The sequence below is a fragment of the Callithrix jacchus genome, chromosome 21, assembly GCF_049354715.1.
Source record: "Callithrix jacchus isolate 240 chromosome 21, calJac240_pri, whole genome shotgun sequence".
Taxonomy (NCBI): Eukaryota; Metazoa; Chordata; class Mammalia; order Primates; family Cebidae; genus Callithrix; species Callithrix jacchus.
In genome coordinates, this window is record NC_133522.1 from 47,554,361 (window position 1) to 47,580,287 (window position 25,927).

Genomic DNA, 25,927 nt, shown 5'->3' on the forward strand with positions numbered 1-25,927 from the left:
TTCATAAAAGGAGGCAATAAAAGTAGCTTTGTTGTGAAAATAAAATGAGATCTAGTATCATTTTAAAAAGAAGAAGAAAAGAAAAGGAAGACATGAGAGGGACTGAGGCGCAGAGGTCTCAGCCTTTTCTCCTCCTCCGTGTCTTTGTCAGAAAGAGCCAGCCCCTCCAAACCATACTTGGTGAAAAGAAAACCAGGCGAAATTCTCTGTGAAACCTCTGGCAACAGAATGCAAGCTCGGAATTGAGAATTCTGGCAGGGTCGCTGACCCTCTATGTTCTCCTCCCTCCGCCCTTCCTCATCTCACCTCCCAGGGCTGCCCCTCGCCCCGCATCCTCAGCGGCCAGCCACCGCCACCATGGGAACCACCCTGACCAGCAAAGGCCTCACAGCTTCCAAACACTCTCTTCAGCACCGACTCTGCATCTCTGCATCTCCGAGAGCTGAGGGCTCACAGCTGCCCCCAAGCACGTGGCCCTTCAACTTCAAGGTCCAGCTGTAAAGACTGAGAAAGCAGCCCGCAGGGGCTTTGCTGGCTTTCAAAGAAAGACACAGCAGGTCGTTATCCGCTCTAAAGAACACACAGCAGGACGCGACCCACATGTAAGCCTTTGAAAAGCGTGTATTCCCGGCAAACCGGACACATAAAAGCAGCCTGAGACGTTAGACTAAGTTATTTCGTTTTTAACTTGAAATCGATTCCAACTAATATTTTATTATTGGTATTTGGTGTATTTAATGTTGAATAACATCAAGCATTAGCTTGATACTGTTACTTTCTGTAGTTTCTATGTATATACTGTGTGAAGCAGACAGGTGCTGTGGCATTCCCAGTTTCACTCAATCCCTGGACACCGGGGTAGCCCGTCTCAGAGGCAAATGTCAGGGCTGGAATGGCAATCTACGGTCTAATTTCAGGATTCTAGATTAAACTATTCCTGCTTTGAATGACTATCTACTGAGGACACCCAGACGCCCAGTGGCCAGTCCACGCACAGCTTCTACTTCGTCCTCAGGAACGAAAGTGCTGACTCTCAGACCCCCGGAAACCGCCTGCTGCGCGCTACACACAGCAGCTATTTCTAGGAAAGAAGAAGCACGTCACGTAAATACATCTTTCTGTTTGTTTCTGGGTTTCTTGGTGGTAACTAACATGCCTGATTAAGAAGGGAGTCACACCAAAGCAATGTTTCCTGCGGCCTGTCAGGGTACACAGGGCCCTAAGAGATCCCAGGGGCACCACGCAGATGTCTCATCACTTCCTGGCCAGCCCCCCGAGAGCCTTCCACAGCAGCCTCCCTGAGAAAGCAGGTCCAGGCAGCATCCGCCCGCTGCAGCCGTCCTTACAGACAGAGAAGCCCAGCTGCCTGCTACCCCGGCAGGAAACCCAGAGCTCTCCCTGCAACTCCTGGGCTGTTTCCTTCGCCTAAAGGCTCTGCTGCTGCCTGCCCCAACTCCTGAGGGCAGATAAAGCCCAGCCCTGTGTAGGCCCACCCCCAGGAGCACTCCCACCCCATCCCCCGGGACTGCCTCCAGGCCCTGCCTATGGCCCACATCCTCTGCCCCCAAGTGATCGCTGCATGTGGTGGTCACTTGGTTTCTTTCATGTCAACCACAGTGGCAGCCCAGGTAAAATTAAGGCCTGTGGAGGCTGCAGGATCGTGTTCTGGTCTCCACTGTGTGACTTACAGCTGGGCGATCCTGGCTGCTAGTTTAACCACTCGAAGCCCAGACTCAGTGAGCAGCAGAGGCCACCATCCACCCTGCACTCTGCTCTGAGGATGAGGGCAGCTCCCGCAGGGGACGCCTCTGGCATGCCCTTCCTGGTACTGAGTGCGTGCTGGACAGCAGACCTTCCTAGTCATTAGGGCCCCAGGGCCTGCGCTACCTGGGAAGAAGCCTGTAAACGTTGGCAGGAATGGAGGGTCCACATGTGAAGCCCAGCCCCGCCCACCACAGGAAATGGGAATCCCAGAACACGAGCAGATGCAGAAACCACCCTAGAGCCCATTCAAGCCAAGTCACTTGACTTGTCTCCATTATCTCAATTTCCTACTTCACTTAGCAGGACGGTGCTGAAACCTTCCAGCTGAAATCGTATTACTGGGCAACACCTACCTAAGAAACAACTTATAATTACTGCCCAAAGTGAAAATTTGGCCTCCCTGCTGCCGCCCTGGCTGAGCAAGGCATGCGAGGTGCACTCAGCTGCACAGTCCCGCAGGGAGCGGCCGTGCACATGCCACACAGGCCACCACGCCCATCCCGCCCGAGAGCTCAGGGGCAGGGCCAGGCCCTGAATTCAGGTCTCTCCTAATTAATGGTCCAGCCACGAGAGAGGCCTGGAAGTGCCGTGCCACTAGGAACAGCAGTGCAGCCAAGGCAGGCGGGGAACTCCTCTGCTTGTCCCCTTCGAGGACTGCATGGATCCGGGTCAAGGCTCTCGGCCCCTTCTCGCTCCCAGGGAAGACACCAGTGTTATGTGGACCAGCCATTCACCCTGGGCCTCTCGAGAGCATGTGAACCTCACCGCGTGGGGAAAAACCACATGTCAGGTGTAACCACGACGTGTCAGCAGTACAGGCCTGGCCATGACGGTCAGCAAAGGGGACACAGGAAATGCAGCCTGATGCACAGGTGGGGATGCTGACGCCTGCCGAGACCCAGCAGCAACGCTGCTTCCCAGGTACATTATCCGCCTCACTTTTCCGTTTCAAAAATCATCACGAAGCAAAGCAAGCTCCAGCTCCCAGGCTGCACTGACACCTCCCAGGCCACGCTGACACCTCCCAGGCCGCGCTGACACCTCCCAGGCCGCGCTGACACCTCCCAGGCCGCAGCTCCGACAGCTCCCAGGCTGCGCTGACATGACGTGCTGCCGACCCGCACTCTCCACCCATCCTGACAGCCTCTTCCGCAGCACTTTAACGACCCCATTGCAGGGAACCCCCACATTCCCATCACCCCGAGGCCCTGAAAAGAGAGGAAATTCTCACCTTCATTGCAGAGCCTGAGGTCTCACAAGGACACACCTGGCCGACAGGCTGATTTCATAAGAACAAAACCCACAAACCTGTAACTTTTTCCAGAATGAGTCATATGCCAGGATTTGGGGCAGCAGCCCCCACGTTCACCAAGCCCACCCTGCAGCTACACAGTGTGTGGTTCCATGCCACCAAGGACAGCCTCAGACGCCTAGCGTCCTTATGCTGCAAAAGGCCTTGGTTTCAAGTTCTTTCCTCCAAGAAGAGCCACCTCCTCTCCCACCTTATCCCGACCTCAGGGCTTCACCCCTGGATACCCTACTCCCCAAGACCCAGGCCCTCCCTGCCCAGCTCCCTCGGGCACCATGCGGGTCCCCACCTTGACGTGGTAGTGGGCATCCAGCAGGATGTTGGCGGGCTTGAGGTCCAGGTGCAGGAGCGGCGGGGACATGCAGTGCAGGAAGTTCATGCCCACCGCAGTCTCGTGGATGACGCGGAACCGCAGATCCCATGGCAGCGGCTCCGCGGCCAGCAGCTTCTCCAGGGAGCCCGTCTCCATGTACTCCATGACCAGGCCGACGGGTTCATGGCAGATACCGTACACAGGGAGGATGTAACGAAACTTGGCCATCTCCATCTTCTTGGCTTCTTCCAAAAGCTCCAGGCGCTCCCTGGAAAAGTTCAAAGGCATGAAGAACATGCAGTGGTCACTCAGCCACAAGCATGAGCAGCACCCGGGCCCAAAGACGACCGGCTGCAGAGGGCTGAGCCAATGCCTCAAGAGCACACACGTGGGGCAGACACGCAGGGCACGCATGAAAGTCACGGCACTAATGCAGGCTTTGCAGAGTCTCAGTCCCGAGCTGCTGAGAATGTTCTCAGAAGTGAGGAGGAGGGAATTCCAATCATTTTACAGGTACCACTGACAACACGTGTGGAGGGTCCGCCTGTGTGAATGATAATTCCACAGGCAGCCATGAGCCAAGGCTTGGGAGTCTTAGAGTCTGCAGGTGCAACAATCCCTTCTCCTCAGGAGGAAAAAGAAGTTGAGGTTCCACTCAAAGTTGTAACTAGGCTGGGCACGGTGGCTCACGCCTGCAATCCCAGCACTTGAGAGGCCGAGGCAGGTGGATCACCTGAGGTCAGGAGTTCGAGACCAGCCTCGCCAACATGGTGAAACCCTGTCTCTACTAACAATACAAAAATTAGTTGGGCATGGTGGCAGAAGTCTGTAATCCCAGATACTCGGGAGGCTGAGGCAGGAAAATCGCTTGAATCAGGGAAACAGAAGTTGCAGTGAGTCGAAATCATGCCACTGCATTCCAGCCTGGGTGACAGAGGGAAACTCCATCTCAAAGAAACCAAAAAACATTTAAAAACGTTGTAACTAGTTATTCAAGGAACCCAACTCACCTTCTTGGTTTAAGCCCAATACCTGAGTTGGCCCAGTTAGTCCAGAATCCAACCTCACACTCAAACTAATCCAACCAGCCATTTTTTTCAAAATAAAAAATATAGGCTGGGTGCGGTGGCTCACACCTGTAATCCCAGCACTTTGGGAGGCCAAGACAGGCAGACCATGAGGTCAGGAGTTCAAGACCAACCTGACCAACTGGTGAAACCCCGTTGTCACTAAAAATACAAAAATTAGCCATGCGTGGTGGCATGTGCCTGTAATCCCAGCTACACAGGAGGCTGAGGCAGAAGAATCACTTGAACCCAGGAGGCGGAGGATACAGTGAGCTGACATCACACCACTGCACTCCAGCCTGGGTGACAGAGTGAGACTCCGTTTCAAAAAAAAAAAAGAATTTATATATATATACACATGTAAAATAGATATAACATAGTACTTATCATTTTAGCCATTCACAGGTGTACAATTCCCTGGCATTACACACATTCACAATGTGGAACAACCATCACCTCTCTACACCCAAAACTTTTCCATCATCCCCAACGAAAACGCTGCACCCATTAACCAGTAACTCCTTCCCTCACCCCCATCATCAGTAACCTCTTTGCGAGCATTGTGTCCTTCTGTGCCTGGCTTATTTCATTAAGCATGTTTTCAGGGTCTATTCACACTGTAACATACATCAAAACTTCCTTTTCGTGGCCGAGTCATTCCGCTGCATGAATATCCCACCTGTTTTTGTCCAGTCAGCTGCTGGTGGACAGAGCCATTTCCACCTTTTGGCTCTTGTGGATAATGCTATACAGCTGCACACCTTGGTGTACAAACACCTGGAGTCCTGGCTTTCAATTCTTTTAGACATACACCTAGGAGTAGAATTGCTTGGTCACGTTCTTTGTGTAATATTTTGAGAATCTGCCAAACGGTTGCCCACAGCCTGCCACCTTGTTTGTATAAGCTTTTACTGGAAGAAAGGCTCACCCATTCATTTAAATACGGCTGTGGCTGCTTCTGCACTTCAAAGGGGAAAGGAGTCCTTGCAACAGAGGCCCTGCGGCCTACAAAGCCCAAAACGCTGCCCTCCAGCCCTTGGTGGAGAAAGTTTGCCAGCCTCCGGTCTAAGGTCACTTCCCAGGTGCAGCCTGTGTTTTCAGACTGGAATCCCAGAGCAATGGCCTGTGTTAGCGTCATGGGTCAAAAGTCTCAGCACGCGTTCAGGGTAAAAGGCCGAATCCCACAAGGACGCATGTTGGCCACGGAGGTTCTAGGGCACGAGTTCCTGAACACAGACATGGTAGGAAGCTAGCTGGCATCCTGGTTCCCAGGCCTCACTCCTTGAGAATGTGCTCCAGGTTGGGGCTGGAAAATCTGCTTTCTTTTTGTTTTTCTTTTTTCACCTTTTTCAAAACAGAGTCTTGCTCTGCTGTGCAGGCTGGAGTACAGTGGCATGATCTTGGCTTATTGCAACCGCCACCTCCCAGGTTCAAATGATTCTCATGCCTCAGCCTCCAGAGTAGCTGGGATTACGCATGCCACACTCAGCTAATTTTTTGTATTTTTTAGTAGAGATGGGGTTTTGCTATGTTGGCCAGGCTGGTCTTGAACTCCTGGGCTCAAGTGATTCGTCCGCCTCAGCTCTCAAAGTGCTGTGATTGCAGGCGTGAGTCACCGTGTCCGGCCAATCTGCTTTCTAATAATATAATAATAATAAGCTCCCTAAAGGAAATGTTCAGAACCACACTTGGAGAGAGCCAACCTCCTAGAGCAGGAAACCCAGCAGCTCCATGTCCACACACAGGCCAGGAGGCAGCTCCGTGTCCGCGCAGGGGCCAGGAGGCAGCTGGCTAGGGTGGCCTCCGGGTAATTCCCACAGAATCCAGAGTCTAGCCCAAGCCCCTGCCCATAACCCAGTCTCAGCTGCCACAGGAGGGGCTCTTCTGGAGCTTGGACACAGCCTGCTCCTTCCAGTGACAAACCCTGGAGCAGGTGCTTGGAAATCACTCAGTGGCTCATTTCCTCGCCTGCTGGAGAAGCCAGAATGAATGCCAGCAAAACACACTCATTTCTCAGTGATCTGACCTCCCCTGAGAGACTTCAACCCCTCCCAGGCTGCCCTTACCTGTGAAGACACTTCCCCTAAAGGAAAGGCCGGCAGGAACCCCTGGATCCTACTGTTTAGCTCTCGCTGTGGACATTCCCATACACGGTACACGTACCAAAGGCTTGGAGAGCTCGGCCTGTTCCCCTTGCCCCTCCGCCCCCACCCCCCGGAATGTGAAACTGCAGCTAGGCCTCTGTGTCTCAGGATGCAGCCCACTGTTCTCAACTAGAGACTACTTCACCCCCCAAGAAACACTGGGCAGTGAGTGTCTGGAGAGATTCTGGCTGTCACAACTGGAGGATGCTACCAACATCCAATGCACGAGACAGCCCCAAGCTAAGAATTACTCAGCCCCAGATGCCACTGGTGCCAAGTTTAATAATCCCGATGTAAACCAGCGAACGCATTTTCAGCCAATAAACCACTGCAGCCCCGGACCACTTCAGTACTCCCAGCGCATACCTGACCTTTATTTCAAGCACTTCTGTGTATGGCACATGCTCCTTGAATCCGTTATAGTTAGAACTAAGGACAAGAGGCCCCTTTCCTGTCTTCATGGTGTTCATATTTACCCTCTAAGGGAGAAGATGGAGAATCACCCCCAGAAGAGAAGTGTGGTCGAAAAATCTAAGCCTCTTGAAAGGAAGTTCCAGGGAGCTCTGGAGAATCAAGAGGGACCCAAAGTCAGAAGGCAACATAGGAAAGGGCCCCTGCGAGAGTGGGGAAGGCTGAGACTTGCAGAGTCCAGGGGCACCTGGGAGGCCAGCAGAGTGGAGCAGAGGGGTCACTGTGGAATCCCTTGGGCCTGGCAGAGCAGAGGGGGAAGCCAGCAGAGCACCACACTCTGCTGGAAGAATCTGCAGGCGGGTCCATTGGCTGCATGTGGGAGGAGAGAGACCTGCAGGACGTCTCCAGAGCTGCGCCAGGGGTCACTGGGCGGTCCCCCACAGTGGACGTGGTAGCACCCCAGGAGGAGCAGCTGGGGGAGGTGTGGGAGTGGGCAGGTCAAGAGTGGGTCTGAATACACTCAAGGAGCAAAGAATCCCACGGGCCCTGGGAACAAGCGAAGCAAGCATCAGGAATGAATGTGAAATTATGAGGAGGCAACACCAAGGGCGGCGTGGACTACTTTCCTAGTGCTCTGGTTAAAGCACCAATGAATGGGAACAAGATGCCCACTAGTGTGCACAGCCGGCCTGTGGGGGTCCCCGGGCTGAGCTGAAAGGCTGCCCCATCCCCAGCATACGGTCGGCTGCTCCCTCACTCCTGGGGAAATCCTCCTCCCTGCAGCCAGGGACCCACCTGGGGATGGGGGGTGCAGATCATGAGCCTCTCAACCATGTTCACAGCCTCAGTAAGCACTGGGAAAAAAGGAAGCAGAGGGCCTGAAAGGAAGCCAAGGCCAAGCATTAGCCAAAATGAAACCAGGCACCGAGGAAGGAAAATGACACCTCTCAGCTCCAGGCCTTTCTCCTCCTCTGGGAACACCGGTGGCTGAGGCCCTCCTTAGTGATCTAAAGGATTTAAAGGAGTACCAGCACAACTTCCACTCCAGCAACAGCCACTGACTTCCAAACTGTTGGACTGGGACTCAGTGCCAGCTGCTGCTTCTGTTTTATGTCTTGCTAAGAATCAAAGTTACGATGCGTCTGTTTCCTATTGTTCACATGTGGTCAGCCTGTGTGGCCTCCCTTCTCTGACACTCTGCCCAGGGCACTGGAAAAAGTCCCTCCATAGGACTAAGACCCACTTCCGCTGTGCAACCACGGGAAGCACACCCTCCTGGCCAGAAGGTTTTGCGGCGCTGACGATTCAGGTGTTCAGAGGCCAGCTATCGCAAGCGTCGTTTTTCCATATTAAGTAGACATTCTGAGTGAAGTCTCTAAGCCAAAGCTGTTGATAACAAGTAGTAATCTGAGACCAAGGTCAGCCAAAGGCAGGCTGAACAGCTTACTAAGTGGGAGCTCCGAGCCACTCTCCAAATAAAGTGTTTCCTTCTATTTGCCCAAAGGGCTTAAAACATAAAACCCAGGTGAGTTCTGATGGCATAGAGAGCTCATTAGCGACTCCAGCAGCCACAGGCTGGCAGCAGAGCACACCCTCCGCAGCGCACCAAGTTCAGCAAGTTCTTGACTCTCCCTGCCCCGCGCCCTTTCCACGGAACAGACCCCATTCACCTCACTTCAGAAGAAACAAACAAACAAGGACCACTGCGGCTGGCCGCCTCCGGAACGCCGATCCCGGACAGTCCACCCCGGCTTTGCACAGCTGCCTGACGGGGGCCAGGCACGACTTCCCCCTTCCACCGGCCACACAGCTGAGGGCATTTTCTCAAGGAAAACCAGCTGTCCCAGAAAATAAGTCGTTGTTTCCATGGACAAGAGTCTCTTCTCCGTGACAGCATGATCCAAACTGGCTTGGGGCAGACAAGACTCCAGCCAGTCCCAGGACCACCCCGTGGGAGATCTGAGGTCCAGGAGTGGAGGCACGGTGGCTCCCTTCCTACCAGCCTAGATTTCATTCAGAAGCACCGGCATATCCTCAGAACTTCCCATACTGTTTACCATCTAACCAAGGGTCCAAAACCCACCCGGCCCCTCCTTCCAGCCGCTCTTCAGGGGCTCCCCAGGCGCACACCTGCGAAACCCCAGCAGCTTTAGGAAGCTCCAGCCCTTCTGGGGTCAGGTGTCACCCGGCGGCATTTGCAATTCAATAACCCTAAAAGGGCCTCCTTGCAAGCTGCGGGAAGTGGCCTTTCTGACCGGAGAGGTTAAGAAGTGCTTAGGTACTAGGACCACAGAAAGACCCCACCAACTGCTTTTTAGCAATGGCACTATTTTTTAATGCACTTTTTTCTTTTAAGCAGTGTTTCTGGCTTATTCTGATAACCACACAAAAGGAACTGTAGATTTATTATTATGACCACTATTTTAAGATGTGCAGAGATGCCGAAACCAGCCGAGGTGCTGGAGTGGCAGCCGGGAACACAGAGCATCCCACGGTCACATGTGCGCTGCCCCCAAATCGCATTTCTTACGACTGACAGTGGAGCCAACATTTCTGGGTTGACAGAACCCCCTCTCATTGGTGTTCATTAAAATACAACCTAAAAACTGTGCCTCACTCCAAGCACAGCTGCGCTCAGGCACAGTTAAGTGGAGGTGGCGCCCTATTCGTCTCCGCTGCTGGGGAAAGCATTGCCAATTCTGCTTCTGCGCAGCAACGGGAAAGCTCCCCTACGGTCCCCTGGACCCCGTTTTAGGTTCCACATGAAAAACCTCTGGGCATTAATTAGGATTAACTCGGGGTTCAACTTTTCAAAGACACGCTGAGTAGCACTTAAATAAATTTGGTTTTCTCCTCATTTAGGGCTAGTCGAAGTGGATTTCCCCCTCCCAGGAAGGGTGCTGGAGTAGTGAGAAATATCATCACACCAATCATTTCTAAAAGAAACTTAGAGAAGCCCCAAGGTTCTTCTCCAGGCTCAGAAATTCCAAAGACCTGTGGACCAGGCTAGCTGCAGTTTTCCCTGGAAGCACGCATCCTGGAAAGGGGGAAAGAACGGCCCCAGGACGTGGTCTTGTGCAAGCAGAGAAGCAACACACGAAGGGAAAGGGGGAGAAGCAGGGAGGTGGGGGAGGCGGTGAGACTGCTCAGGTAACAAAGAGCGCCACAGGAGAAACCTAGGAACTACCTTCGGGAAAACACAGCCGGAAAACATGTTTCATCATCTGTAGCTGAGGCCTCTCAGCGAGGCCTTCTACACACTAACACAATTATGTTCCCAGGCAGCCTCGGAGGGGTTCCCACACGGCTATTTTTAAAACTGACAAGAAACGGGCTTGTCCAATTGTCAGCTCTGTTGTTACAAACCTAGAGTTTGCTCAGGCTCGCCCCGACCAGCCGGGGCTGAATGCGGTAGGAGGAGCTGCTGCCAGCCGGCGCCCCGCAGGCACTGGCTTCTTCCAAGCATCTTCTTAGCTAGGGGCTGGCAGGGGAGGAACGGGGCTTTGGGATCACTTTATTCTCTCCAAACTAGTCACAGCACCCGTCCCTACACCCCACCCTAGGCCCTGTGGCCCCCACGGTGAGGGTCAGCCAGGGAGGCGGGCTGTCTCTCCAAAGCCACCCCACAAGACCCTCCAAGGCACCAGGCCCCACGACGAAGGGAATCTCAGACCAATGGGATGTCACCTGTGAACTACTGAGAGGGCCCCTTGGCAGGCACTTCCTGTCCCTGGGGAGCTAAGTGTCTGGGAGCTTGGCAGCCCCCCACCTCTCCTGCACAGAAAAGCAGGTTCATAAGGCCTGGCACAGCCTGCTACTCAGAGAAGCCCCAGGCAGGTGCTGTGGCCAACGGGTGGCTAAAGGCCAGGGCCAGGAGAGCTGCAGGGAACCAGGAGAACCCAGACCACCTTGAGAGGCAAGCAGACTTTGCCGATGAAAATCAGCCTCACCTGGACCTGGACCTGTGGTGGGTCCTATGTAACAAGTGGAGAGGACCATAAATGACCCCAGACAGCCTGGAAAAGCCCCAGACCCCTGTGGTGGGGGTCAGAGTTGCTGACCCTCATAGAGGGTAGGCAGAAGGGGTAAAGGGCTGGGGGCTGCACATAAAGACCCTAGGAAAATCCTGTCCCGCCATTCAGGAAACATCTTTCAGATATGAGGGGCTGGGGTGGGAAGCAGCTCGTCAGAAAAGCACTGGAAAATGTGGCAGGGCAAGGCGCACAGGAACTACTTCGAGGCCTGGATGCAACCTCGTGAGACTGCAATGCCACTAGCTCCTCCTGGAGCAAAGTGGGAGGGATGCACATTCCACAAGGACCTCAAAGGAAAAGTCAATAATTAACCCAAAGGAATGAACTTCCCAAAGAGCCGGGTTCTGACCATCTTCTCAGCAAAGTCAGCCGCTGCTGCACATGAAAACCCAACCTGCTCTACCAGGTCCAGCAGAGTGCACGAGGTGAAGTGCTTCCTGCCAGGCGATGCTGACCTCGACCTAGCCACCTGACATGCCACCACCTGTCTGCTTTGGGCAGGGCAGGAAAGGCTTCCAGTCAAAGGACAAGACACTTTTCAACCAAGCTATGCAATATCCTAAGCGATCCTCCTCAAGTGGAGAAACCCTGCCTCCAACTAGGCCGCCCAAGAAATAAGGGACTGGTCGCTAGAATTAACAGAAGAGCCCAAGGACGTGAGCTGGTGAGTCAGTCACGGGAGGTGCTTGTTTACTCCGCTCTTCCAATACAGGAAAGTGGTGTTAAAATGTTCACTGATGATTAAAGCCACTGCAACTAGAAGACGGCATCAGGCAGACATCCCCAAGGGAGCGGACGGATGCCCTCTGCAGAGGGTTCCCTTTCAGGACCCGGCCACTGGCTGGCATTCACAGTGGTTTGTATTTCATCAAAATAACCACAGCGCCCCTCCTGGCCTGAGAAGTTCCCAAGATCTGGGTCGGGGAGAGAAAGTGCAGAGCCTCCGCGGGCGTCTCACCTTTGAACTAAGGGTGTTTTTATGACACTCGTCACAGCTCTACTGACGTTTCCAAGAAACACTGGATTTGAGTTTACGGTAAAAGCCACCAGTAGCTCTGCTGTGTAGTCTCCGATCAAGGACGAAAATGCAAAGGGCGTGGACTCGAGCCTCTTATCAGCAGAGGCCTCATAGTCACCGCGTGGGGCCACAGCACGCACTGCCACCCCAGACACCAGCATGACAACCATTCTGAAGAAAAGCTGGGGCTTTGCAGCCCCATCACTCAATCAGCCAAGCATTCGAAACCAGATCTGCCAGCAGCAAAGGCTAAACGGTATTTAAAAGGAGCCGCTTCTGAGTGTGTCCAGGGAATCTCTAGGTAAAATACAAGCGTGACTTCAATGTAAAATGTGAGCTTCATTAAATACGTAATTAAAATATTCTACACTGAGCCTTACGTATAAACAATCAAAATCAACGATAAACAGTGAAATCTACAACAACAAAGAGGTGTTGTTCAAGAATATTCTCCCTACCTCTCAAATTATGCACAGATGACAACCGACCCACCGCATGTAACAGGGGCGGCTTTGCGTCCTTCCCATGCGCCTTTGTTACCTGGAGCGGTCCGGCTGAGTAAGGACAGATAGGTTCCATTCTGGCTTTTGGACAGGGATACTGGGGTGCAGGAGGGCCCCATGGCACGGCCACAGAGCACTAATTCAAGGCTCTTCCCCCGCGGTTCGAAATTAAGTCAGCTAAAACGAGAGTGTGCGGCGAGGAAGCGCTGGGCGGATCAAGACCCCGGACCCCCTGCCGGACCCCCTGAGGGACCCCACGGCCAGGCCCGAGCCCTGGAGCTCCAACGCGCAAGCGCCAGGCGCCCAGGAAGCCTCACCCGAGCCAAGCTGGAGCTTCCGACCGAAATAATTATTGTCTTATACCAATTTGTGTTCCAACGTAAATTACTAAGTAAGTCGAACGGAGCCTAACTCCACTCACAAAGCCCAGATGCCCAGACGGCAATTTTCCTAAGCCCTGCGAGGACCGCAGCGCCGAGGTGGGTCCCAGGCGGGCCGAACGCGCCTCCCAAGGGCGCGGGTCAGAGGCGCACGGCGAGCTGGGGACCCCAGAAAACCGGGGCCACTTGGGGAGTGTCAGGAAGCACAACTGGGCGCCTTACGACGTCCGGGCAGACGCCGCCCCGAGGAGCCCGGGAGGAGCCGCCTGACCTGGCCCCGACGTGCGCGATTGCGCCGGGGTCGCCAATCCCCCGCGCCCCTCCGGCGGGGACAGGCCGACTGGACACTGCCGGAGCCCCGTGGACTCGCCGGCAACCGGTCTCCCCGCCGAAGCTGCCGCGGGGGCGAGTCCGGGGGAGCTAAGCGGGACCCTGGTACCCGGACACCCCGACCCCGGCGCCGCCCGCCCGCCCCAGCGCCCCGCCCGGGCCGCTCACCTGTTGTCGACGTGCAGGCTGGGCGAGCACTTGATGGCGAGCCAGGTCTTCCAGTGGACGTGGCGCACCTTGTACACCTGCCCGAAGCCGCCCGAGCCCACCTTCTCCCAGCCGGTAAACTCGCCCGCGTCGAAGGTGCGCAGCAGCCCCAGGGCCCACGGGGTCCCGCTGTCGCCCTCCATCGCGCGCTTCTAGCCGGCGCCGCCGCGGCCGCCCAGGTGCCCAGGTGCGCGCCCCGCCCCGTTACGTCACTTCCGTCTATGCCCCGCCCCGGCCCCTCCCCCCGGCTCCCTCCCCGCCAGCGCCGGGTCACTGCGCTCTCCCCTGGGTGCTCAGGGCGTGCGAAGGGCCTCGACGTGCGCATCAGCTGGTCCGCTTTCCTTGGCTTTTTTTTCTCTTCATTGCAGAGTCACGTGCCGTTGTAAGAAGTCATTCACTTTGCCCAGTTTCCCCCAGTGCTGTCACTTTGCAAAACTTTGCAAAGAAAAATAAGTACGATCTCACAACCAGGATATCGACTTTGATACAGTCACCGATCTTGTTCAGTTTTGCTCTATTTTACTCGTTTTCCTTTGCGTATGTTAGTTTTACACAATGTAATCACCTGGGTAGCTTCCTGTACCCCCCACCTGGCCCCTCCTGTGGCGATTTTACAGCCGCGCCCCGGAGCCCTGGCATCACTCATCTTTCCTCTATTTCTAAAATTGTTCTATTTCAGGAATGTTATGTTTAGAATCAGGACCATACAGCGCCTAATTCTTTCAAACCGGCTTTTTTCAGTCGTCAGCGTCATTCCCTGTAGGTTCAGGTCTTGCTTTTTTACACGAGTTTCCTCTTAGAAAGAACGTTTTAAAAAATTGCCCCAACAGCAAATCTAAAGTCCATTTCAAATATAAGAGTTCCTTCATCCTTTCCTAAATAACAGCCTCTTTTCACAGGTAGAACAGATGATGGTTTGAAAAGGAAAGATGTTTTTTTACCCAGGAGGAAAGAAAATTCCCAGCCTTGGAAGGATACTTGGTTTGGAGGCTGAAGTGTATCACAGATCACGCACACGTCCACGCCTCAGAAAACGCTCACTCATCCCTGAGACTGCACAATGAGTGAAGGCTGATTTTTGGTCACAGGAGATGAATAATGAAGACAGGAGGGCGGAGCTAAAGGAGAGGGCATTTTAACCACATTAACTGGTGTTTTTGTGTTAGTCACCTGGAAAGAGAGGCTGCCCCAAGTCAGCCCATTGGAAGCCTCAGACCTGGGGGGATCTCCAGGCTCCCCCTTCCACATGGGCAGGGACCTTTTTTCACAGCCTGTAGCGGGGATCTACGTCTCCCCACTGCCTCCCGGCTCCCATCCGGCCCTTCTTCGAAGGGCACGCACACATCCCAACCTGGCGATGCTGCTCAGGGGCCTCCTGGGGGAACCAGGGAGCCACTTCCTTTCCCACATACTCTGGAAATTAAAATTGGTTTCCTTGGCAAGTAGTTGTTTGAAGCTTTTTATGACAAATGTTACTTACATTTAAACTAATGTTTTAAAAAAACAATTGGGGTTTTGAATCTATGAAGATAACTTGGAAGTAAACATAGTCATTATTTTGGTGGGAAAGCAATGAATGGACTGGAGAGTGAGTCATGCGCCCTGTTCCCGGGCCCAGCGCTAGCAAGATGCCTTTCTCTCCATTGCAGGTAGCTCGGCAGCTGGGGCTGACTAACAGCCCACACCACTCAAGTAATAAAACGCTCCAATTTCATTTATTTAATCATCTGTGTGCTTCATTCGACAAATATTTATGGAGTGTCTGCTGCTAGCTCAGTACTGGGTGCCTGGGAGCGGGCACCAGAGCCCAGGGAGACGAAATTGCAGCTCCCAGCTGCGAGGGGTACAAAGATCACAGGCCGGGCTGCAGCAACCTGGCTGGTTCCTGCAGACTTTGAGGTGCTTTACCGAGTCACATGATAACTGGGAAAAGGAAAAGAAACACCTTTGCAGGAGCTGTGAATTCGAGTTCCAGGCCCTCTGGGATGACGGGCGTGCAATTGCTATTTATGTTCATAGTTACTGCTTCCAGGCTGGTAAGGTTAGCATTTCCAAGTACAAAACTAATTTAAAGTTTGGCTTTAAATACATTTTAGGTCCAAAGAAAAGTGAAGCAATCTAAAGAAAAAGATGTAGTAACAGGGCAAGATTTGCATCTCAGGCTCGGGGGGTGGCTGTCCTGAGGGTTAATGGGACGACATTAATTAACCCCATGAAGTTCCTGCAGGAACAACGTGCCCAGTGTGGTCACAAAGAAATCAATCAGCACAGATCCTGGGCGGAAAGGTGGGCACAGCCACAGATGCACAGTAGGGGTGCCGACCTGAAGGTTTTTAGGAGATGGGGCAGGAAGCTCCACAGAACTGGCCCACCTGGGAGTGGGGGTAAGGAGGAGGAGGATGAGAAGGGGAGACAACAGGAACAGTGGGAGGTGAGAGATGGGAAGGGGAGGGAGGGGAAGGGGGCTGTCAGCCGGACTTTGCAAGCCCCCACTCCCCCACTCCCCCACCCGCCTCCTGGCCCCTTTCTCAGAAGAATTCCAAAGTCCTATACTGGATGTCCTGACAGCGAATCTAAATAGGTGACTCCTTGAGCTTCAGTTCCTCAAGCTATGCCCTTCTTCACAGGGGGCCATTTAGCATTGACCCAGCAGGCGGCCAAGGTCCCTGGTCTGGGAAGCCCCAGGAAGCCACCTTTAACTTCCTACTGCAGGGAACAGTGAAGGTTGCAGGCCAGGGAGAAGACAGGAGAGAGAGGTCTCTCGGCTTGCAGCCAGCCTGCCTCACGGGAGGTCTCAGGACAGGACGTGACCGTGGTGCATTTGCCTGCCCCTGACCTGGGGGATAGAGGAACCTGCTTCAGGACGTCTATGGGGGATCCAAGGAGATGATAATTACGCATGTGTGGCACCTGCCAGGCCGTGGATGAATAGTGAGACTTTAAACTGAGTCGTGTTCATCTTTGTCCTTCTCAGGGTCTGGAGCAACTCGGCCCTTGGAAGTGCGTGGCTCAGTGAGATGGTGGGGCTGACGCAGGGCTGACTTGGCTCTCAGAGACCCCAGAATAAAGCCGGAGTTACTGGGGCCCGCTTGCCGGCATGACCTTGGGGCAGGGGAGTGGAGCTGAGCTAGGCAGGCCGCCTGGGAACACTGTCCCCTCCCGCCTGGCCTCTGCGCCCAGCCTCCTCCCCGCCTGACAGACTCCTCCCTCCCCTACAACAGCAGCTCCTGCCATGACTTGCAGGGTTGTTTTTGAGAAATCCCTGCATGTTGTGCTATTTTCTAAAAGAACATAACTTGTTCACTGCAGAGATGCTGCCTTCATTAATTGTGACAAAGCTATCAGGGGAGACATTGAGCGCCTGACTCTCGAGGTCTTCAGACACCTCTGGGAGACCCGTGTCCACCTGACGCCCAACTCTGAGCTCTCACAAGCAGATACTAAACACGTCCTTATCAGAGACGGCTCCTCCTTTGACTCAGGGGTTCCTGACTCTTCCCGCAGGATCACTGATCCCCTGCCGGGAGCACAGCAGGAAGAGTGCTGTTCATCCGCTAGGGGCTTGTGCCTGAGAGCGGAAGCCATCACAGACGGGTGTGAATTCTCACTGTGACAATGATAGGTTCTCATCTCCTTTCACCCTCATCCTCCACTCCATTGTGTTTACAGTTGGGGCTCCTTAAAACCCCAATCTGGAGCTTCCCTGATCCTCCCCTCTTTACCAGACGTCTCATCCAAGCCCACAGCCTCAGCTTCCGTGTATTCTACAAAGATGCCCCAGCTTCTCTCTGCAGCCCAGACCTCTCCTCCGAGCCTCACACCCTCAAACTTAATGTGGTGCCCACATTAGGATGTCCCTAAGGCACCTGTACCATCTGAGATAAGCCTATGATTTTCACTCCCAAACTCCTTCCCAGCTCTCCTGATTCTGACTCCCTCCCCACCCTGACGGCTGGGACAGAGTAGCTCATGGCCCCGACTGCACACTCCATGCAGGCCTATGTCCCAGGACCACCCTGACCAGGACGAGAGGCAAACCTGGCCAGCCCCGAATGTTAAAAGGCTCCAGTCTGGAGCTCCTTGGCCCTTCCGGTCTACCCTGTGCCTGGAGTCAGTGGGGCCAGGAGACACCCACTCCCATAGATCAGGCAAGCTCTGGAGACCCTGAAATTCCCAGTCCAAATGTCCCTCAGTCACCTCTAGAGCCTGCACATGTTCATTCTCCCGAGGGGTCTAGCAGTTTATCAAAAAGTTAAATGTAGAATGACCCTGTGGAACTGAAAACAGGGCTTCACACATGAACTTGTACATTCACAGCAGCAGTGCTCATAATAGCAAAAGGTGGAAACCACCCAAATGTCCATCCGTGAATGAATGGATAAACAAAATGCAATCTGTTCATGCAGGGAAAACTCACTGGATCCCCAGAGGAGGTTCTGATACATGCTGTAGCATGCATGAAGCTTAAATAGCTTCACATGTATAATATGGTTGTATGATACATTCATATCAAATATTCTGTATGTATATGTATGTATGCACTCATATGGTCCATTTATATCACATTCTATTGCATGACATGTATGTATGTATTCCTATGGTCCATTTATATCACATTCTATTGTATGATATGTATATATGCACTCATACGGTCCATTTATATCACATTCTATTGTATGATATGTATGTATGCACTCATACGGTCCATTTATATCACATTCTATTGTATGATATGTATGTATGCACTCATATGGTCCATTTATATCACATTCTATTGTATGACATGTATGTATGCACTCATACGGTCCATTTATATCACATTCTATTGTATGACATGTATGTATGCACTCATACGGTCCATTTATATCACATTCTATTGTATGACATGTATGTATGCACTCATACGGTCCATTTATATCACATTCTATTGTATGACATGTATGTATGCATTCATATGGTCCATTTATATTATATTCTGTATGTATGATATGTATGTATGCATTCATATGGTCCATTTATATCACATTCTATTGTATGACATGTATGTATGCACTCATACGGTCCATTTATATCACATTCTATTGTATGATATGTATGTATGCACTCATATGGTCCATTTATATCACATTCTATTGTATGACATGTATGTATGCACTCATACGGTCCATTTATATCACATTCTATTGTATGACATGTATGTATGCATTCATACGGTCCATTTATATCACATTCTATTGCATGACATGTATGTATGCATTCATATGGTCCATTTATATTATATTCTGTATGACATGTATGTATGCATTCATATGGTCCATTTATATCACATTCTATTGTATGACATGTATGTATGATTCATATGGTCCATTTATATTATATTCTGTATGTATGATATGTATGTGTGCATTCATAGGGTCCATTTATATCACATTCTATTGCATGACATGTATGTATGTATTCCTATGGTCCATTTATATCACATTCTATTGTATGATATGTATGTATGCATTCATATGGTCCATTTATATCACATTCTATTGTATGACATGTATGTATGCACTCATACGGTCCATTTATATCACATTCTATTGTATGATATGTATGTATGCACTCATATGGTCCATTTATATCACATTCTATTGTATGACATGTATGTATGCACTCATACGGTCCATTTATATCACATTCTATTGTATGACATGTATGTATGCATTCATACGGTCCATTTATATCACATTCTATTGCATGACATGTATGTATGCATTCATATGGTCCATTTATATTATATTCTGTATGTATGATATGTATGTATGCATTCATAGGGTCCATTTATATCACATTCTATTGTATGACATGTATGTATGCACTCATATGGTCCATTTATATCACATTCTATTGTATGACATGTATGTATGCACTCATACGGTCCATTTATATCACATTCTATTGTATGATATGTATGTATGCACTCATACGGTCCATTTATATCCCATTCTATTGTATGATATGTATGTATGCACTCATAGGGTCCATTTATATCACATTCTATTGTATGACATGTATGTATGCATTCATATGGTCCATTTATATTATATTCTGTATGTATGACATGTATGTATGCATTCATATGGTCCATTTATATCACATTCTATTGTATGACATGTATGTATGCATTCATATGGTCCATTTATATTATATTCTGTATGTATGATATGTATGTATGCATTCATAGGGTCCATTTATATCACATTCTATTGTATGACATGTATGTATGCATTCATACGGTCCATTTATATCACATTCTATTGTATGACATGTATGTATGCATTCATATGGTCCATTTATATTATATTCTGTATGTATGACATGTATGTATGCACTCATATGGTCCATTTATATCACATTCTATTGTATGACATGTATGTATGCATTCATACGGTCCATTTATATCACATTCTATTGTATGACATGTATGTATGCATTCATACGGTCCATTTATATCACATTCTATTGTGTGATATGTATGCATACATTCGTATGGTACATTTAGATCAAATATTCTATTGTATGATAGGTGTGTATACATTTGTATGGGACATTTAGATAAAGTATTCAGAACAGGGAAATCCACAGGGACAGAAAGTAGATGGGCGGTTCCAGCAGCTGAGGGACAGAGGGAAGGCGGAGTTTCCTTTCAGGTATGACAGCGTTTTAGAATTGCATGCTGGTGATGACGGTTGCACACCACTGTGAATGCGCTGCACTATGTGAATTGTACACGTACATGTTTACATTTCTTTAGAGATGGGGATGTCGTTACGTTGCCTAGGCTGGCCTTGAACCCCCGGGCTCCAGCAACCCTCCTCGCCTCAGCTTCCCAGGTAGCTACAGGTGCACACCACCCTGCCCAGTTGAATTGTACATTCTTAGATGGTTCGTTTTAGGTGATGTGAATTTCATCTCAACTTTTTTTTTAAAAGTTACATCCTAACAACTTAGTTGCTTTGTAAAAAATGATATGCATAAATTAAAAGAAAAATATTTTCTCTTATTTTTAGTAACAGTTACACACTTATGGGATGTGTTTCCCCGTTAGGCACTATACAACTGCACAAACCTACAAGTTTGCTGTTCTGTGCTGATTTTCACTTCCTGCTTTTTGTCACAGCAACTTCCAAAGGCCCAACTTTGCAAAGATAGGGCATCATTAGAAGATACGCAATCTAATATTGAAAGTGTAAGTTGCCTGGAGCCAGCAGTTCCTGTGGTTTCTCAGAGACTTTGCGGGTTCCCTCCAAAATTACAATCTGCTGCACCTGCAGGAGTATCCCATGCTGCTTCCAGGGCCACAGCACCCAGTCTGAGAACTGTAATCATAGGGATATGCTGGATTCAATGAACTATAAAGGTAATTCATAAATACATCCTTAACATGTCTGTCCATTGCTGCTTCTCCCTCTCTCTTTTTGTTTTGTAATCAGCCTTACCTTTCAAATAATCTTGTAAATATGGGCCAATTTCTTCCCTAAAACACCCACTTCTGGAAGACCCCTTACACACCCTAGAAAATTTCTCTGCACTTGCTGACACCCTCTCTCAACAGAGGTGGATGGGAGTGTGCCGCAGGCCAGCTGTTTGCATCAGCAAACACCCAGAGCTCATGGAGGTTTTTAAACCACAACACAAGCAAAAGGCACCTGGTTATGGCGCTGAAGACAGAAGAAAGGGGCATAAGACCAGCTCCAGGTGCCACCCTGAAGAATGTTACAGTGCTGGGTGGGAAGAGTGAACCCTGAACATCTCTTCTTAATACTTAACAGACTTCAAGTATATTTTATGGTGACAAAGCGTATTGAGGAAAAGTGAAACTCTACAGCCCTGAAAACCAGCCTGAATTATCTTGAGACAGCGGCTGCGAGAAGCTTAAGTATTTTCTGGGCTGAGGATCTCCAGTGTCCCTGACCCGGGTCTAGCCCTGCATGTTTCTTCACGGGAAAGGAGTGGAGGAGCAGGATGTGTGCCTGAGAGCCTGAAAATAATCCGGGGCAGGTGGAGCGAGGACAGCCCTTCCCTTCCTCACACTCACACAGGCGTCCTGAAAAGCCACTTTTCTTTCCAAGGTGGGCATGGGCCTTGAGCTTGTAGTGAAGCCACATAAAGTTATCTGCTCTGGGTAATCAGATGCAGATCTGATCTTGGGCCATGAACGGTGGTCTCAGGAGAAAGGCAGAGGCTGGACCCATCTTATATCTGATGGGGAGACCCTGCAAAGGGTTCAGAAACGTGGGCATGGAGCTCTTGCAGCAGCTGGATGCAAATTCCAGGAGGGTGCCCGAGAGCAGGGCAGCAGAGCCCAGCCACAGCGTGGTCCCGGGAGCCAGCAAGTGCCCCGTAGCCCCTGGCTTATTTTTACTCAGTATGCCAGGGAAGGCCTGAGCTATTAAACGCCCTCTAAGAATGGCTGGCCCACTCTCTCTCAGAGGGTTCATGCTGGGGAGAGGGTTCCTGCATGACCCCTAAGCTACAAATGACACCCCAGGCATAGGAAGAGGCTACGCTTGGGGTTCAAACCTATTCTAGGGTCCAGTCCAAGGCCGGTTACAGCCAATGGGCAGCGCTGGATGCAGCTCAGCCGATGCGTTCCCCAGAGGGAAACAGCAGCTCTAATGGGTGCGCAAATTGCTAGAAGGTTTCACCAACTCCTCAAGGGGGCACTGGACATTTGGGCAAGGGTCTTCTTGCGGCTGAGAGAGGCCGGGAAGGACCCTCCCCTGGAGCTGTCAGGGAGCAGTGCCCTGCTGACACCTACCAGTTTTGGACTGCTGAGAGAGACTAAATGTCTGTGGTTCTAAGCCACCTGCTTTGTGCTGCTTTGCTGCGGCAGCCACGGGAAACTGATATACCCACCTAGATCAGCGTCTTTGTCACAGTTACAGGGATCTTTGTTTTATCCAAAAACAAGAGACACTGGTTTTCTGTGTTAACTCCGGGCCTGCTGATTGTAGCTGGTCTCTAAGCTCGTGTCGGGGTCTGGGCTGGTGAATTCTTGTATCCTTTTGACTGAGCTGTGGGTATTTGATGAGACATTATTCCAGGTGTTTCTGTGAGGCTGCTTTTGGATGTGTTTAACATGTAAATCAATAGACAGTCAGGCAAATCGTCCTCCACAGTGCGGGTGGGTCTTGTCCGTGCAGCTGAAGACCTAAAAAGAACGCAAAGCTGATCGTCCCCATGTAAGAGAGAATCCCTCCTACCTGACGACCATTGAACTGAGACATTGACTTTTTCTTGCCTTTAGACCTAAACTGAACAACCAACCTGGGCCCCAGCTTGTGAACTACCCTGCAGATAGACTGTGGGACTCAGCCACCATCATCCCGTGGACAAGTTCAGCACAGACACGCACACTCATGCTCACACTCGCACACTCAGTCACATACGCACACAATCACACACTTACACACTCATATACACTCACATTCTTACACATACACACATAGTCATGTAGTCACGCTCACTCATCAGTCACACATGCACACAATCACACACTTACACACTCATATACACACATTCTTACACTCATACACACATACAGTCATGTAGTCACGCTCACTCATCACAGTCACACATACACACAATCACACACTTACACACACTCATATACACTCACATTCTTACACTTATACACACTCATGCTCACACGGTCACATAGTTACGCTCACACTCATCAGTCACACGTGCACACAATCACACACTTGCACACACAGACACATTTACACGCACATTCTTACACACTCATGCTACACAGTCACACGCTTGCACACGACACACTCGTATTCTTACACCCATTCATGCACACTGTCACACACTGTCCTCACACACACAATCACACACACACACACCCCCATTGGCTCTGTTTCTCTGGAGAACCCTGACGAATTCAGGGTCTTAAATGTTTCCTATTTCATTGTCATCCTGTTTTTAGCACCAGGCTAGTCTTTTTATTGCAAAACTGGTAGGCTCAGTTTTTTGGGGTTTTTTTTTGGCAGATTGTTTTGTGTTTTATTTTCTTTCATTTTTAAAAAGCATTTCTAAGCCAGGGCAGTGAAGCCTGACGCTGCCGTTCACGGTCAGTGACATGAACACTCCAGGACCGGACTCGGCCTGTCTGGACAGGTCCCCGGACAAAAACGCAGAGAATCAAGGACCCGGGCGCTCCCTGGCTGGGCCAGGCCGTGAGACAAGGATCTCAGGAGGAAGCGCCGGCAGAGGGACTGCCCTGCGGGTTCGAGGCCTGACTCTTCCTGATCCACTGCCCGGCGTGCAGCTCAGGGGCCAGGCTGCCTGCGCCCACCCCAGGGAGGCACGCCTGGCCCAGGGTGGGGGTCCGGCCTGCCCCCAGCGGGTCAACGGGGCCTCTGTTGTCTCGCTCCAGATCCGACATCGCCAGCCAAGACCTTTCTCTTGGAGCTCTCGGTCTGGACAAGAACAGTCCTTGAATTCTGCTTAGAAACACTCCGGGCTCGGCTTTGCCGAATTCTCCAGGGAGCCTTTCCATGAGGCGCCTCCTGCCATCTGTGGGCGGCGTTGGGAACTGCGGCCACTATTTCGGAATCAGGATGTCCCGGCTCCCAACCGACCGTCATTCATCCCTCAGCACACACTCAGGGCCGCCTCCTGGCCCCGGGCACTGCTGCAGGCACACCGCCTGGCCTGGCTTCTGCCCTCCCCGCCTCTCAGCCCAAGCTCAGCAGACACCCAGGGACCCAGCCTGACGGAAACAGAGGCAGCATGGTCCAGGGACAGGGCCTGCCCTCCATCGACTCGGGAAATAGGACTCGTTACATTTCTGTTCCATGTATTCTGTGATGCCTGCACCGGTTACATTTGTGTTCCATGTATTCTGTGATGCCCGCACCGGTTACATTTGTGTTCCATGTATTCTGTGATGCCTGCACCGGTTACATTTCTGTTCCATGTATTCTGTGATGCCTGCACCCGTTACATTTGTGTTCCATGTATTCTGTGATGCCTGCACCCGTTACATTTCTGTTCCATGTATTCTGTGATGCCTGCACCGGTTACATTTGTGTTCCATGTATTCTGTGATGCCTGCACCCGTTACATTTCTGTTCCATGTATTCTGTGATGCCTGCACCCGTTACATTTGTGTTCCATGTGTTCTGTGATGCCTGCACCCGTTACATTTGTGTTCCATGTATTCTGTGATGCCTGCACCGGTTACATTTGTGTTCCATGTATTCTGTGATGCCTGCACCCGTTACATTTCTGTTCCATGTATTCTGTGATGCCTGCACCCGTTACATTTGTGTTCCATGTGTTCTGTGATGCCTGCACCCGTTACATTTGTGTTCCATGTATTCTGTGATGCCTGCACCGGTTACATTTGTGTTCCATGTATTCTGTGATGCCTGCACCCGTTACATTTCTGTTCCATGTATTCTGTGATGCCTGCACCCGTTACATTTGTGTTCCATGTGTTCTGTGATGCCTGCACCCGTTACATTTGTGTTCCATGTATTCTGTGATGCCTGCACCGGTTACATTTGTGTTCCATGTGTTCTGTGATGCCTGCACCCGTTACATTTCTGTTCCATGTATTCTGTGATGCCTGCACCCGTTACATTTCTGTTCCATGTATTCTGTGATGCCCGCACCGGTTACATTTCTGTTCCATGTATTCTGTGATGCCCGCACCGGTTACATTTGTGTTCCATGTATTCTGTGATGCCTGCACCGGTTACATTTGTGTTCCATGTATTCTGTGATGCCTGCACCGGTTACATTTCTGTTCCATGTATTCTGTGATGCCTGCACCCGTTACATTTGTGTTCCATGTATTCTGTGATGCCTGCACCGGTTACATTTGTGTTCCATGTATTCTGTGATGCCTGCACCGGTCAGCTCAACCTCCACCCACACATAGCCTCTTCTTTCCAATCCATTATTGATTTTATCTTTGTTTTTACGAAGAAAATGTTAGGGATTTTGCTTGTTTTTGTTTTGTTTTTTGTGTTTTTTTCCCTTGGGTTGTTTTGGGGGGGGGTGATTGGTTTGGTTTGGTTTTTATTAGATTTAGAGATTTTTTTTAAAAGCCAGCAGTCCTTAATCTTCTGATTGCTGTGCGGCTGTTTTATAATATTAAGAAACACATTCCCGTCATCCACAACTAATAACCATTAATATTGTGTCATATTGTTTCCTTTTTCATTTTTAACTAAATTTTGCTTTGGAAAGCATCCATGAAGACACAATATAGCTCTGAGACATTTCCTGTAACTGCTGTGTAACACCCCTTCGTGTAAAACACACAGCGCTGGGTTTATCCCCACCCCGCATGCACATTAGTGGTTTCCAGGGCTAAAGGGACAGCCCCCGACACGTGCATTTCTCTAGGTAGGAGGCAGGAGAATAGGGTCCAGAGGC

At 50.8% G+C, this 25,927-nt stretch overlaps 1 protein-coding gene across 2 annotated transcripts in view; it reads right to left on the minus strand.

Moving 5' to 3' along the window:
* Positions 1-13,634, minus strand: part of RIPK4 (receptor interacting serine/threonine kinase 4) — a 28,995-nt gene extending 15,361 nt beyond the window's left edge. The window contains exons 1-2 of one of the 2 annotated variants that reach the window (XM_003735402.6): positions 13,442-13,634; positions 3,363-3,654 (exon numbers count right to left, since the gene is read on the minus strand). In XM_003735402.6, coding sequence (XP_003735450.4) covers positions 3,363-3,654; positions 13,442-13,623 — 474 coding nt within the window. In that variant the 5' untranslated portion in view covers positions 13,624-13,634. The remainder of the gene's footprint in view (positions 1-3,362; positions 3,655-13,441) is intronic. The other variant, XM_078358607.1, reaches the window with a different exon arrangement.
* Between the last annotated feature and the right edge of the window lie 12,293 nt (positions 13,635-25,927).